The 14,232-nt window shown below is 37.2% G+C and overlaps 1 protein-coding gene across 4 annotated transcripts in view; it reads left to right on the forward strand.

The window, feature by feature from the left end:
• LOC123524538 (cytosolic carboxypeptidase 6-like) overlaps nt 1-14,232 on the forward strand; it is a 74,327-nt gene that overhangs the window by 54,153 nt on the left and 5,942 nt on the right. The window contains exons 12-13 of one of the 4 annotated variants that reach the window (XM_045302799.2): nt 469-603; nt 8,595-8,699. The exons of 1 other annotated variant lie outside the window; for it this stretch is intronic. In XM_045302799.2, the coding sequence (XP_045158734.2) occupies nt 469-603; nt 8,595-8,699 (240 nt within the window). Of the gene's footprint in view, nt 1-468; nt 604-6,893; nt 6,935-8,594; nt 8,700-14,232 lie in introns of all 4 variants that reach the window. 2 more of the 4 variants (XM_045302800.2, XM_045302803.2) reach the window with 2 other exon arrangements.

The following is a 14,232-nucleotide window of genomic DNA, read 5'->3' on the forward strand; positions in this document are numbered from 1 at the left end:
CTAGGATCATGAAAGTTCATAGGAAGGTTGGTCATGACCAGTGGATGACCCTATTGATTTTGAGGCCATTAGATCAAAGGTCAAGGTCACATTGACCTGGAACTGTTAAATCATTTCAGGATGATAACTTTAGAATGCTTGGGCCTAAGATCACGAAACTTAATAGGGAGGTTGGTCATGACCAGCAGATGACCCCTTTTGATTTTGAGGTCAGTAGGTCAAATGTCAAGGTCACATTCACCCAGAACATTAGAACTTTTTTTGCAGGGTTGACAGATTTAAATCATTTTTGATACACAGTTGTAACATCATCAAATATAGGACAAGTTGAACATTGGCTTATTTCTGTGACAAGGCTATATTGTGGGGGTGTAATTTGACACTTCTGTGACAGCTCTATCAGTTTTTCTTGCACTATGTTTCATTTTGAACTTTCAAACATTATTTTCATTATGGTCGTTTCCAAAGGGATAATGAAAAGGAACAGGAGAAAGAATTAATAAGAAGTTTAGATCGTGAGATTGTAATCTCTGAAAGGGACCGTAGTCGAGAAGTATACTTGTATCAACGTACCTTAGAACGGGCAAAAAGTTTAAGGATACGGTATTGTCTTAAATGTTGGGTTTATGATTTAAAGTTTAATATTATATGTTAATTAGGTATGTTTTGTTTGCATGTTGATTACTTTAAATCTGTATGTTCATGTAGTTTCTCATAACAGAAGTAGACTAGCAATATGTGAATTTCTACAATTTAGTCATTTGACACCTAACAGGGTAGTTTCGATATAAAATCATAACATTTTAGTACCTGCATATTTGTTTCCTTAATTGTTCCAGATTTTAAGTTTGATTTTGTGGTAATTTGTTTTCGGTTAGAACACTTTTCTAATTCGGGGCCCAACCTTTAAGACTGCCCTATTGCCAAGGACAGGTAAAAGTGGAGTGTGGGCAGGCAAAAAATTATACTCAGTTGCCCGCCGGGGAAGTGAAATATATGAAAGATCCCAAGAAATATTTCTCAGAAAATCATGTACTACTGTTTTTGTTGCTATACTGCATTGTAATATCTCATCACATCACCATGTTACACTTGGGCAACAAAAAATTGGGTTCAGACAAGGAAAAAGTTGCTCTTTGAGCAAGTTAACTACAGAGTTAAAGTCAAGCCCAAGTAACTAAGAAGAAAAAAAAACTTACAGCCAAAGATGAACAGATACATAGAAAAAGGAAATATCTTTTCATTGTTTTCCTCAGATAAATGAGCCGCGCCATGGGAAAACCAACATAGTGGCTTTGCGACCAGCATGGATCCTGACCAGACTGTGCATCCGCACAGTCTGGTCAGGATCCATGCAGTTCACTAACAGTATCTCTAATTCCAATAGGCTTTGAAAGCTAACAACATTAATCCTGACCAGACTGCGCGGATGCGCAGGCTGGTCTGGATCCATGCTGGTCACAAAGCCACTATGTTGGTTTTCTCATAGCAATGCTCAAATACTTTTGAAAAACTGATGAAACTTATCCAAAAGTTGTCAATATTGTGAAATGTAGATCAGTGAGCAGTAAAACTAGGTTGCTAAGTTGGATATATGGAATTCAAACTCTTAAATATCTGCTGCTGGAATTATTTCGGTGTTTGCGTTACATTTTGTTAATTTGTTTTTCAAAACCCTTCTCTTTCAGAAATGAAATTAAATAAAACACAGAATTGAGACAGAAGACAGTCACAACATTTTTTTTGCCTTTTATGCAAGACAGATTTTTTTTGCTTTTAATAGAAGACAGTCAGAATTATTTTTGCCTTTTATTGAATCTCTGTTTTGTGTCAGTTGTTCACAGAGCAGAGTTGTAAATCATTACAGTTCAGGTTTTACCAGGTTTGAAGTTACATAATGGTTTTCTATAAAACATTGTTAGTTTAATTGAGCTTTTAGTTCAAATGCATTCTAACTTTAAGTGAATAAAACTATATATTTATTCCTGAAACTTAGCAGGAGTGAGATCTCATGATTGCATAATCATGAAATATTGATCTGAGAACTTGTATTATTGCAGAATTTTGAGATAAGGAAGTTCTGTATTTACTTGAGTAGTTATTATTACTTTCTAGAGGAACTGGTGTAATATCCTCCAACCATCATCTGTCCATCTGTCTGTCTGTCTGATCATTTGATGTCAGTTGTGAAATTATTGATATAGTACGCAGCTTTATAACTTAAGGAAATGATGCAGCTAGAAGATAAATTAAAAATCCAATTCAAGGGAAAAAGTATACAGGATAAGATCTTCTTGCAATCTTGATCCTGGTTTGCCTTGCTCTGTCCTTTCAAAGAAGATGGGATATGCTATTTTGGTTATTGCCTGTCTGTCTGTTTAATGGTTGGTAGACTGTTTGGTTTCCGTTCAATCACAAATACTACTTGGTCTCGCAATGGTCAAACTTCATAGGGTGATTTCCTGTGGTCAGTACATGGCCCTACTTGATTTGGAGGTCAAAGGTGACCTTGAAGCTTGAAAAAGTTTCTTCTCAATGACTAAGTGATTGCCTGTGTTTGGTAGGTTACCCCTATTTTTTTTAGGGCATCAGTACATCAAAGTTCAAAATCACAGTGAACTCTAGACTGAAAAACTGTTCCTGCTCAGTAAATGAAGAAGGCTTTGGAGTACAGTAACTGTTGTCAGACTTCATGGTCTGGTTGCCAATAGGCAGATGATTGCCATTATTGATTTAGAGGTCAGTAGATCAAAGTTCAAGGTCACAGTAACCTCAAGACTGAAAATGGTTTCTTCTCAGTTACTTAAGACCCTTTGGCCAACTGCCTTCAAATTTCATAGGATAATTGCCTATGGTGAGTAGATGATCCCTATTATTTTAGGGATAAAAAGGTTAAAAGTCAAGTCAAAATGACCTTGAGACTGGAAATGGCTTCCTCTTTAAAGCAAACAAGAGGGCCATGAAGGCCCTGTATCGCTTACCTGACCTATTGACCTAAAGATCATCAGGATTAACATTCTGACCAAGTTTCATTAAGATATGGTCATAAATGTAGTCTCTAAAGTGTTAACTAGCTTTTCCTTTGATTTGACCCAGTGACCTAGTTTTTGACCCCACATGACTCGGATTCAAACTTGACCTAAAGATCATCAAGATTAACATTCTGACTAAGTTTCATGAAGATACTGTCATAAATGTGGCCTCTAGAATGTTAACAAGCTTTTCCTTTGATTTGACCTAGTGACCTAGTTTATGACACCATCTGACCCAGATTTGAACTTGACCTATAGATCATCAAGATCAACATTCTGACCAAGTTTCATTTAGATATGATCATAAAAAATGTGGCCTCTTCAGTGTTTACTCGCTTTTCCTTTTTGATCCTACATGACCCAGATTCAAACTGGACCTTGAGACTATCAAGATTAACATTCTGACCAAGAATCATGAAGATACAGTCATAAATGTGGCCTCTACAGTTGTAACAAGCTTTTCCTTCGATTTCACCCGGTGACCTAGTTTTTGTCCCCAGATGACCCAACATCTAATTCTTCCAAGATTTCATTGAGGGTAACATTCTGACCAAGTTCCATTAAGACTGGGCCAAAAGTGTGACCTTTAGAGTGTTAACAAGCTTTTCCTTCGATTTGACCTGGTGACCTAGTTTTTGAACCCAGATGACCCAATAGCAAACTTGTCCAAGATTTTAATTGAGGGTAACATTCTGACCAAGTTTCATTAAGATTGGGCCAAAATTGTGACCTCTGGAGTGTTAACAAGCTTTTCCTTCAATTTGACCTGGTGACCTAGTTTTTGACCCCAGATGACCCAATATCAAACTTGTCCAAGATTTTATTCAGGGTAACCTTCTAACCAGGTTTCATTAAGATTGGGCCAAAATTGTGACCTCTAGAGTGTTAACAAGCTTTTCCTTTGATTTGACATGGTGACCTAGTTTTTGATCCCAGATGACCCAATATCAAACTCGTCCAAGATTTTATTGAGAGTAACATTCTGATAAAGTTTCATTAAGATTGGGCCAAAATTGTGACCTCTAGAGTGTTAACAAGCTTTTCCTTTGATTTGACCAAGTGACCTAGTTTTTGACCCCAGATGACCAAATATCAAACTCGTCCAAGATTTTAATTGAGGGTAAAATTCTGACCAAGTTTCATGAAGATTGGGCCAAAATTGTGACCTCTGGAGTGTTAACAAGCTTTTCCTTCGATTTGACCTGGTGACCTAGTTTTTGACCCCAGATGACCCAATAGCAAACTCATCCAAGATTTTAATTGAGGGTAACATTCTGACCAAGTTTCATTAAGATTGGGCCAAAATTGTGACCTCTAGAATGTTAACAAGCTTTTCCTTTTATTTGACCTGGTGACCTAGTTTTTGACCCCAGATGACCCAATATCAAACTTTTCCAAGATTTTATTCAGGGTAACCTTCTAACCAAGTTTCATTAAGATTGGGCCAAAATTGTGACCTCTAGAATGTTAACAAGCTTTTCCTTTGATTTGACCTGGTGACCTAGTTTTTGACCCCAGATGACCCAGTATCAAACTCATCCAAGATTTTATTAAGAGTAACATTCTGATAAAGTTTCATTAATATTGGGCCAAAATTGTGACCTCTAGAGTGTTAACAATCTTTTCCTTTGATTTGACCGGGTGACCTAGTTTTTGATCCTAGATGACCCAATATCAAACCCATCCAAGATTTTATTCAGGGTAACATTCTGGCTAAGTTTCATTAAGATTGGGCCAAAATTGTGACCTCTAGAGTGTTAACAGTCAAATTTGATGACATATGGACGACAATGAACGACGGACACAGGGCGATCACAAAAGCTCACCTTTGAGCACTTTGTGCTCAGGTGAGCTAAAGAAAGGCAGATAAAATGTCCGATAAGCTTAAACAGACATTCAGAAAGTTAAAGCATGGCAGGTCCAATGTTCAGTAATCTTAAACAATGTAAATCAAAGGTTCAGTAAGCATAAGCCTAGTAGGTCAAAGGTGTGGTAAGCTTAAGCATGGCAGGTCAGAGGTGTAGTAAGCTTAAGCATAGCAAGTCAAAGGTGCAGTAAGCTTAAGCTTGGCAGGTTGCTGGTGCAGTAAACTTTAGCATAGCAAGTAAAATGTTCACTTAGATAAAGCATAGTAGGTCAAAGGTACAGCAGGCTTAAGCATGGCAGGTCAAAGGTGCAGTTAGCTTAAGCATGAGGCATTGTGCATAAGTAAGCGTGGCGGTCAAGTGCAGTAAGCTTAAGATGACAGGCCATTGGTGCAGTAAGCTTAAGCATGGCGGGTCAAAGTTGCAGTAAGCTTAAGCATGACAGGCCATTGGTGCAGTAAGCTTAAGCATGGCCGGTCGAAGGTGCAATAAGCTTAAGCGTGACAGGTCAAAGGTGCAGAAAGCTTAAGCATGGCAGGTCAGAAATGCAGTTAGCTTAAGCATGACAGGCCATTGGTGCAGTAAGCTTAAGCATGGCAGGTCAAAGGTGCAGTAAGCTTAAGCATGACAGGCCATTGGTGCAGTAAGCTTAAGCATGGCAGGTCAAAGGTGCAGTAAGCTTAAGCATGACAGGCCATTTGGTGCAGTAAGCTTAAGCATGGTGTCAGAGCTGCAGTAAGCTTAGCTGACAGGCTTTGTGCAGTAGCTTATGAAGGCCATGGCATACTAGATGGCTGTCGAGTTCATAGTAAGCGGACAGGTAAGTGCAGAAGCTTAAGCATGGCAGGTCAGAGATGCAGTTAGCTTAAGCATGACAGGTCAAAGGTGCAGTAAGCTGAAGTATGACAGGTCAAAGGTGCAGTAAGCTTAAGCATGACACCATTGGTGCAGAAGTAAGTGCGGGTCAAGTCAGTAAGCTTAAGCATGACAGGCCATTGGTGCAGTAAGCTTAAGCATGGCAGGTCAAAGGTGCAGTAAACTTAAGCATGGCAGGTCAAAGGTGCAGTAAGCTTAAGCATGGCAGGGCAGTGGTGCCGTAAGCTTAAGGTTGACAGGTCAATGGTGCAGTAAGATTCAGCATGGCAGGTAAAAGGTGCATGGCAGGTCAAAGATGCAGTAAGCTAAGAGGTGCAATAAGCTTTAGCAAAGCAGGTCAAAGGTGCAGTACGCTTAAGCAAAAGTCAAATATGAGGTGGGCTTAAGCGTTCCAAGTGACATGTTCAGTAAGCTTAAATATGGTAGTTAGATCAAATGTCAAGTCACAATGACCTTGAGACTGGAAATGAGTTTTTATGCCCCCGGCATCTACTGATGCGGGAGGCATATAGTGATTGTCCTGTCCGTCCGTATGAGGTTAACCAAATGGGACTGTTTCCTCTAGCATCAATACCCCTTACTAGAATGACTTGATACTAATGAAGATGTAACCTGTGACCATTCCTCATCTTCAGACATCACCTGACCTCAGTTGACCTGACTCGTTGGACTTAGTTGTTGTAGGCACTCTTGGGTACCAATGGACTTCGTCAGCACAATACCTTAGATGACTGATACTAATGCATGTACTGTGACTTCTATTTCAGACATCACCTGACCTCGTTTGACTGACTTGAACGACTCATTTTGGACTTCGTTGTTGTACGACAAGGGCCACGGGGCATCAAGCGTTTATTGAACTTAGCTCCTTGTTTTTCTTTATATTATGCAGTTTTTGATACAAGGTTTTGTAATTAGTATATCAATGAATCCTTCATGATTTTTAGATTGATCATGTTTTCAGAAACTAGCTCAATGGACAGCAAGTAAGCTAAAAGTAAGATTTTTTTTCTTTGCCTTTATACCATTATAGAAGAGTGTGTTAACTTCTTCACTCAGCTGAAACTCATCAGGGCCTTTTTATGGAACCCTTCAACATGAAATTTTGTCTTGGTTTCAGGCATTCACATTCTAAACATGATAAACATGATAGATGAGGAGGTAAGGCAAGCACCAGGCAAGAAACATTTTCATGCACCCAAGTTTCTAAATTCTCCTTCATGTATATATTCAAATGCCAGTATTTTAACAAGTCTGCCTGATTTTAACATAGCACCAGTTTGTTTCTCTTTTGCAGATGCATATGCATGTTCCTTGTATGAAATTTTCTTTTTCATAAAACTTTTTTATTTTACTTTTTTTATGACATGAATTACAAAGTATGTTCCATGTGCACAGCTAGGTGACTTAGAAGCTCAAAAGAAACTACTGTTTAGAATTTAAGTTGAATGGCTAATCAGAAATGAGCATTAAAGTATTTGTATACAAGTTGTAAGAATATTCGTAGGAATATTTGCCATATATTATATGCACTATTTTCCCTCACACTTTTTCGGTGTGCATACAGATATTGAACTGATTTTTATGCCCCCAAAGGGAGGCATATAGTTTTTGAACCGTCTGTCTGTCTGTCAGTCTGTCCGCAATTTCCGTGTCCGGTCCATATCTTTGTCATCGATTGATGGATTTTCAAATAACTTGGCATGAATGTGTACCACAGTAAGACGACGTGTCGCGTGCAAGACCCAGGTCCGTAGCTCAAAGGTCAAGGTCACACTGAGACATTAAAGGATAGTGCATTGATGGGCGTGTCCGGTCCATATCTTTGTCATCGATGGATGAATTTTCAAATAACTTGGCATGAATGTGTACCACAGTAAGACGACGTGTTGCGCACAAGACCCAGGTCCGTAGCTCAAAGGTCAAGGTCACACTTAGACATTAAAGGATAGTGCATTGATGGGCGTGTCCGGTCCATATCTTTGTCATCGATGGATGGATTTTCAAATAACTTGGCATGAATGTGTACCACAGTAAGACGATGTGTTGCGCGCAAGACCCAGGTCCGTAGCTCAAAGGTCAAGGTCACACTTAGACGTTAAAAGATAGTGCATTGAAGGGCGTGTCTGGTCCATATCTTTGTCATCGATGGATGGATTTTCAAATAACTTGGCATGAATGTGTACCACAGTAAGAGGACGTGTTGCACACAAGACCCAGGTCCGTAGCTCAAAGGTCAAGGTCACACTTAGATGTTAAAGGTCATTTTTCATGATAGTGCATTGATGGGTGTGTCCGGTCCATATCTTTGTCATTCATGCATGGATTTTAAAATAACTACGCATGAATGTGTGACACAGTAAGACGACGTGTCGCGCGCAAGACCCAGTTCCGTAGGTCAAAGGTCCTAAACTCTAACATCGGCCATAACTATATATTCATTCAAAGTGCCATCGGGGGCATGTGTCATCCTATGGAGACAGCTCTTGTTTTTTAGTACATGGCTTTCACAAAGTTCTGCAAATCTTGTTTTACTTTACTTTGGTCAGGGAAAAGTTTGTTGGAGTTATGGCCCAAATTAATGACCCTTTGCCATTTTTTGCAGTACACATTATGTGGCATAAAATCTTTATTTGCAAGATATTTAAAAGAAGCGTTTAGTGAAAATATGCGATCGATTTTTTCGTACTTTATTAGAATAATTTGAGAAATAAAAGTTTGAACATGTTAAGAAAGAAAGGAAAGATGTAAAAAAGGGACACAACTGAGGTAACATAATGTAGATTATCTCCCTTGTGTCAGGTGTGTCATGATTTTACAGAGTGAGCAATACACTGATGAGGAATGATAACAATCTTCGTTCAACTAGGGGCAATGTTTCTGGAAATGAAAGGCATGAAAGCAAGAAAGAGAGTGTCATAGACAGGTTTTTCAAAATTATTCTTGTTTTCGTTTTTCATTGAATGCAATTACTTGGTTACTTTTAAAGTTTTTTTAGTTTTTTGGAGCAATCTTATTTATATTTGGCGTGAATGTTTAACTGAACGAGACTAAGTGTATTGTGCAAACCTCAGGTTCCTATCTCAGAGATCAAAGTCACTGTTAGGGGTCAAAGGTGATTTTAGAGCTTGTCCGTGCCATTACTTTGATACATATGGAACATTTTTTTTTTTCTTTGGAGTAAATGTTCACCTCTGTGAGACAGAGTGATGTGGACAAATCACGGGTCCCTATCTCAAAGGTCAAGGTCACACTTGGAGGTTAAAGATAGTTTTAGAATTTGTCAGGGCTGTTACTTTGCCATGCACAAAGCAATCTTGTTTTTATTTGGTATAAATGTTTGCCTCAATGAGTGCTGCATGCATCTCCCAGTCCTTTTGACAGCTCACAGGCAGGCTTGACATGTTGCCTGTGGGCATCTAGTTTTGTTATGCCAAGACATTTTCAAATTCATTTTTGAATTCATTATTCTTAGCTGTGGAATGAATGTGATGGAATGAAAGAAAATAGTTGAATGTAGAAATTCTGGATTCTCTGCACGATGTGGTAAATAATGTCCTTCAGTGAAAGTCCTTCTCTATAGAAACATAATTAAAAATGTTATCAAAATGTGTTCAAAAGGCTGTTTTATGTTACTGAGATTCTTTACAATGTTCTGTGTCTTGAATAGCTAGACTTACCTATTTTATCATTAGTATATATGTATTTTTTAGCTCACCTGAACACGAAGTGCTCAAAGATGAGCTTTTGTGATCATCCTGTGTCCGTTGTCCGTCCGGCGTCGTCAACAATTTGACTGTTAACACTCTAGAGGTCACAATTTTGGTCCAATCTTAATGAAACTTGGTCAGAATGTTACTCTCAATAAAATCTTGGACGAGTTCGATATTGGGTCATCTGGGGTCAAAAACTAGGTCACCAGGTCAAATCAAAAGAAAAGCTTGTTAACACTCTAGAGGTCACAATTTGGACCCAGTCTTCATGAAACTTAGTCAGAATGTTACCCTCAATGATATCTTTGACGAGTTTGATATTGGGTCATCTAGGATCAAAAACTAGGTCACCAGGTCAAATCAAAGGAAAAGCTTGTTAACACTGTAGAGGCCACATTTATGAATATATCTTCATGAAACTTGGTCAGAATGTTAATCATGATGATCTTAAAGTTCGGTTTGAATCTGGGTCATGTAGGGTCAAAAACTAGGTTACCAGGTCAAATCAAAGGAAAAGCTAGTTAACACTCCAGAGGCTACATTTATGATCTTATCTTCATGAAACTTTGTCAGAATGTTAGTCTTGATGATCTTAAGATCCGTTTTGAAACTGGGTCATGTAGGGTCAAAAACTAGGTCACCAGGTCAAATCAAAAGAAAAGCTAGTTAACACTCCAGAGGCCACATTTATGATAATATCTTAATGAAACTTAGTCAGAATGTTAATCTTGATGATCTTTAGGTAAAATTCAAATCGTGGTCAGGTGGGAGATGAAAAACTAGGTCACTAGGTCAAATCAAAGGAAAAGCTAGTTAACACTCCAGAGGCCACATTTATGACTGTATCTTCATGAAACTTAGTCAGTATGTTAATCTTGATGATCTTAAGGTCAGGTTCGAATCTGGGTCATATGGGGTCAGAAACTAGGTCATCGGGTCAGGTCAAAGGAAAAGCTAGTTAACACTTAGAGGCCACATTTAGGACCATATCTTAATGAAATTTGGTCAGAATTTTAATCTTTGATCTTTAGGTCAGTAGGTCAGGTGAGCAATACAGGGCCTTCATGGCCCTCTTGTTTATATATATGACCCAGTTTTTAAGCTCACCTGAGCACAAAGTGCTTTGGTGAGCTATTGTTATCACTCACTTTCTGGTGTCTATCCACACTTTCCTTTAAACAAAATCTTCTCTGAAACTGTGTGGTGGAAGTTGATGAAATTTGGCCTGGATGTTCCTTGAGTGGACATCTTTTAAAATTGTTCAAACACAATGGTTGCACATAAAAGCCACTAGAGCTAAATTTACAAAAATCATTAAACAACATCTCCTCCTCAAGCATTTGATTTTGAAATAATTTCACACAGATTGTCCTTGTGTAACCCTCTACCATGGTTATTCACATTATTATATGAAACTGCTGGCCTTATCTTATAATATTTTCACACAATGGTCCTTGTGTGGCCCTCTACCAAAAAAACATGGCCACCAGATAGTAAAGGCCTTTTATAAAAATAGGGGAAAAAACTCGCAAAGAATTGATTTTTGGTGTAAGCATTCTTAAAGACGTATGTAACAACATACTAAAAGTATAGAAAAGTATCATGGTGCAAAATGCATTTTTGGGGTAAAATGTTAAAAAGCATAATTGAAACTATGAATTTCTGGAATCGACCCATAATAACTTCATTGTTTGTATTAAAAAAGCGAAATTTTGCATGTTAGTAGAGAATTATAATACAAAAAAAAATTAAGCTCAAGATTATTTTTAAAAAAACAAGATGGCCACCAAAATCCAAGATGGCCGCCATTAAATTTTCATTATACAGGAAACCGTTTAAGTATTTCAAAAACTTCAAGTAGTGTGAAAGATGACCAACATCATAGTGCTTACATACATTTTATATCAAAACGCACAAACTTCAGTCTTAAACAAATTCAAGATGGCTTCCCAATTCCAAAATGGCCGCCACAAGATTATTTAGGAATACATACACTGAATAGGAAAATGGCTCTAAAGTAGTTTGACTGAAATATTTTTCCTGCATCAAACATGATCCACGCTTTTCTTCTGATTTTTATTCAGGACTGAGGATATTCTTCAAGAAAATGTAAGTTACAGACACTTTAAGTAGGTCCTGATGTGTTCTGCAGTCATTAGAAATATGACAATTTTATCTAGAATAAAGAAGAACAGCTATTCAGTGTGCTGTAACATACAAGGGCATATTGGTAAAAAATGAAATCTGGCCATATGGGAAAGGTTTTCTTTGACTAGAATAGATAAAAAATGACAAAATTATTGCAATTTTGCGTAAACTATTGATACATCACAAAAATATCACAGTTTTAATGTTTTGGTTGTACAGTATTGTTTCTCAAAAACTGCACATCAGTATTCTAAATATTACAGATTTCTAGCAGTCAGAGGTAAAACCAACATATTTAACAGTTACTGCTTAAATGTGTAATTTGTATACAGATCCGAGTAGAAAATTACAAAACAGGGCAAAAGTAGGCTACAGTTATGATAACTGATTGAAAATTATGTTGTGACAGCTATTTTTGCCAAACTTTGACGAGTTCTCATATGTTACTAAAATTACCATAAAACCTTAGACCCTGTTGGTATCAGACTAAAACCTTGTGTTTTACATGCATCTGGGTTGTTTGTACATTTCAAATGAAACTTGCACAATGTTAGAGAAACAAGTATATCTTATAGGCATAAAGACACTAAATAGGCAAATGGCGCGAAAAATGGTAGTCGCATAATGGCGGATTCATATAGTCCTCGATTTTATTTTTGGCTCTGTAGAGCTATTTTCCTTATTTTCTTTTTAATTCTTGCTGAAGTCACATGTCAAATCTATGCCTGACATGTTGGTAGCATTTTCATAATGGAATGATAACAAAACAGAGCTTGTCATGTATACTTAGACAATACACCACCCTCTACAATTTAAGGATCTCATTCTTTAGCTAATTTAAAAATGTGCAGTTTAAAAATTGTGTGTTTGACTGAAAATATTTTTTCTGCATCAAACATGACTCATGCTTTTTTCTTTATATTTAGTATTTGACAATATTCTGCAAAACAATGTGAGTTATAAAAATTTAAAATAGGTCCTGATGTGTGCTACAGTCATTGGAAATATATGAATTTTGTAAAAAAATAAAGAAAAACGGCTATGAAGTATGTTATAACCTTTACCAAGAACATAAATTGGTAACATTTTACAAAAATATGCTTTGCAAAAGCAAAGAAAACTATATCATAACAACACTTCCACGTAGCATATTTATATCAATATTATGTATGTCATATTAGAGTAATATGGCCCAGGAGAGTGCCTATGCCTTTAGTATCTTAAACATTGTAATGGGTCCAATCACTAAGATGACAATGTCTCAGTCTAACTGACAAACTATGTAGAATGTCCTTTGTTAAAACATGTAGAGCTAGTGAAACCATATACCTCATATATATTTTCTTTCTCTAACTATTTAGCCTAACTGATTTGTGTTCCAATATTTCATAAATAATTGCATTTTCACGGATATAAACTAGCTATTTTTATTAAGGGACCAGACTATCAAAAATAAATATTTAACATTAGGTAAATAGGCATTTTCTCCAACAATTTAGGGGCCCAGCCCAAAATCTATTTAGCCATGAGCTACTGGGCCCCTGCTAATTTGTATCCCTGGTTATAAGCTAGATAATTTCAGGGATCAGGCAAAAATCACCCAATGTTTCAAACTAACAACCTTCAACTAATGATAATCAGCTCAAACTTCTATAGGCTGGGGATGCTATATTGACAGGTCTTTTGAAAATTTGTTGAAGTTCCCGTCAGACAATTTCTTTGAATGGACAACATACAAAAATAGAAAAAATGGAAACTCCACAGGTTGCTCAACACAACAAACACGAAAATATTGCAGACTCGGTTTGATTGAGCCTGTTCATGGACGGTAATGGAAATACATGCTACCGTCCACGCCCTCTAGCCCGGGGTTGAGCAGAACTCAACATTTGCACATGCTAAAAGTACAAAAAGTAATTCAGAGACATCCATAGATGTGTTTTTGCATAGATGTTCAGTCAATGTTTTCTTACTTGAAGTTGCAACTCAGCATGATTGTCCTGACTCTTGGATGCTCAGTGTTTATATGCTATAACATATAACATTAAACCACCATATTGGTATGAATGTTGAACCCCGTCTGTGAGCTGGAATTCTCTTACTGATTCAGAAGGTTACCAAACCAAACGTCTCTAAACTTTCCAAAGCTCAGCCTGTATTTGCTATTGTCTATCCCGTAAAGGTTTAATTTCTATGTGCTGGCCCTAAAGCTCGAAACCTAGTTACAATACTGCAACACTGTTTTAGTCTCAAGTCTTCTTTTATGTAATTTATCTGCCATTTACCTGCTATTTCAGTGTAGCTGTAATGGCTCATTTAAGGTGTTTGGATAAATTTTAAGTTGAATCCTCAGAATGTTTACATCAATCGCTGGATAGAAAATGACTTCATTGTAATCTGTCTTATTAACTTACCTAGAAGAGATGTATTTTGATTGCAGCTATATCTTGTTTCTGATAGGTTCAAATTCTATATTTTACAACAAGAACATGAGTACTTGCTCTAATAAATAGTTGGTTCCCTTTAACTATTGTATATAACATCATGTGTGATGATGAAATCAAGTTATCACTGTAATTAACCACATACGACACACTA

The sequence above is a fragment of the Mercenaria mercenaria genome, chromosome 3, assembly GCF_021730395.1.
Source record: "Mercenaria mercenaria strain notata chromosome 3, MADL_Memer_1, whole genome shotgun sequence".
NCBI classification, from domain to species: Eukaryota; Metazoa; Mollusca; class Bivalvia; order Venerida; family Veneridae; genus Mercenaria; species Mercenaria mercenaria.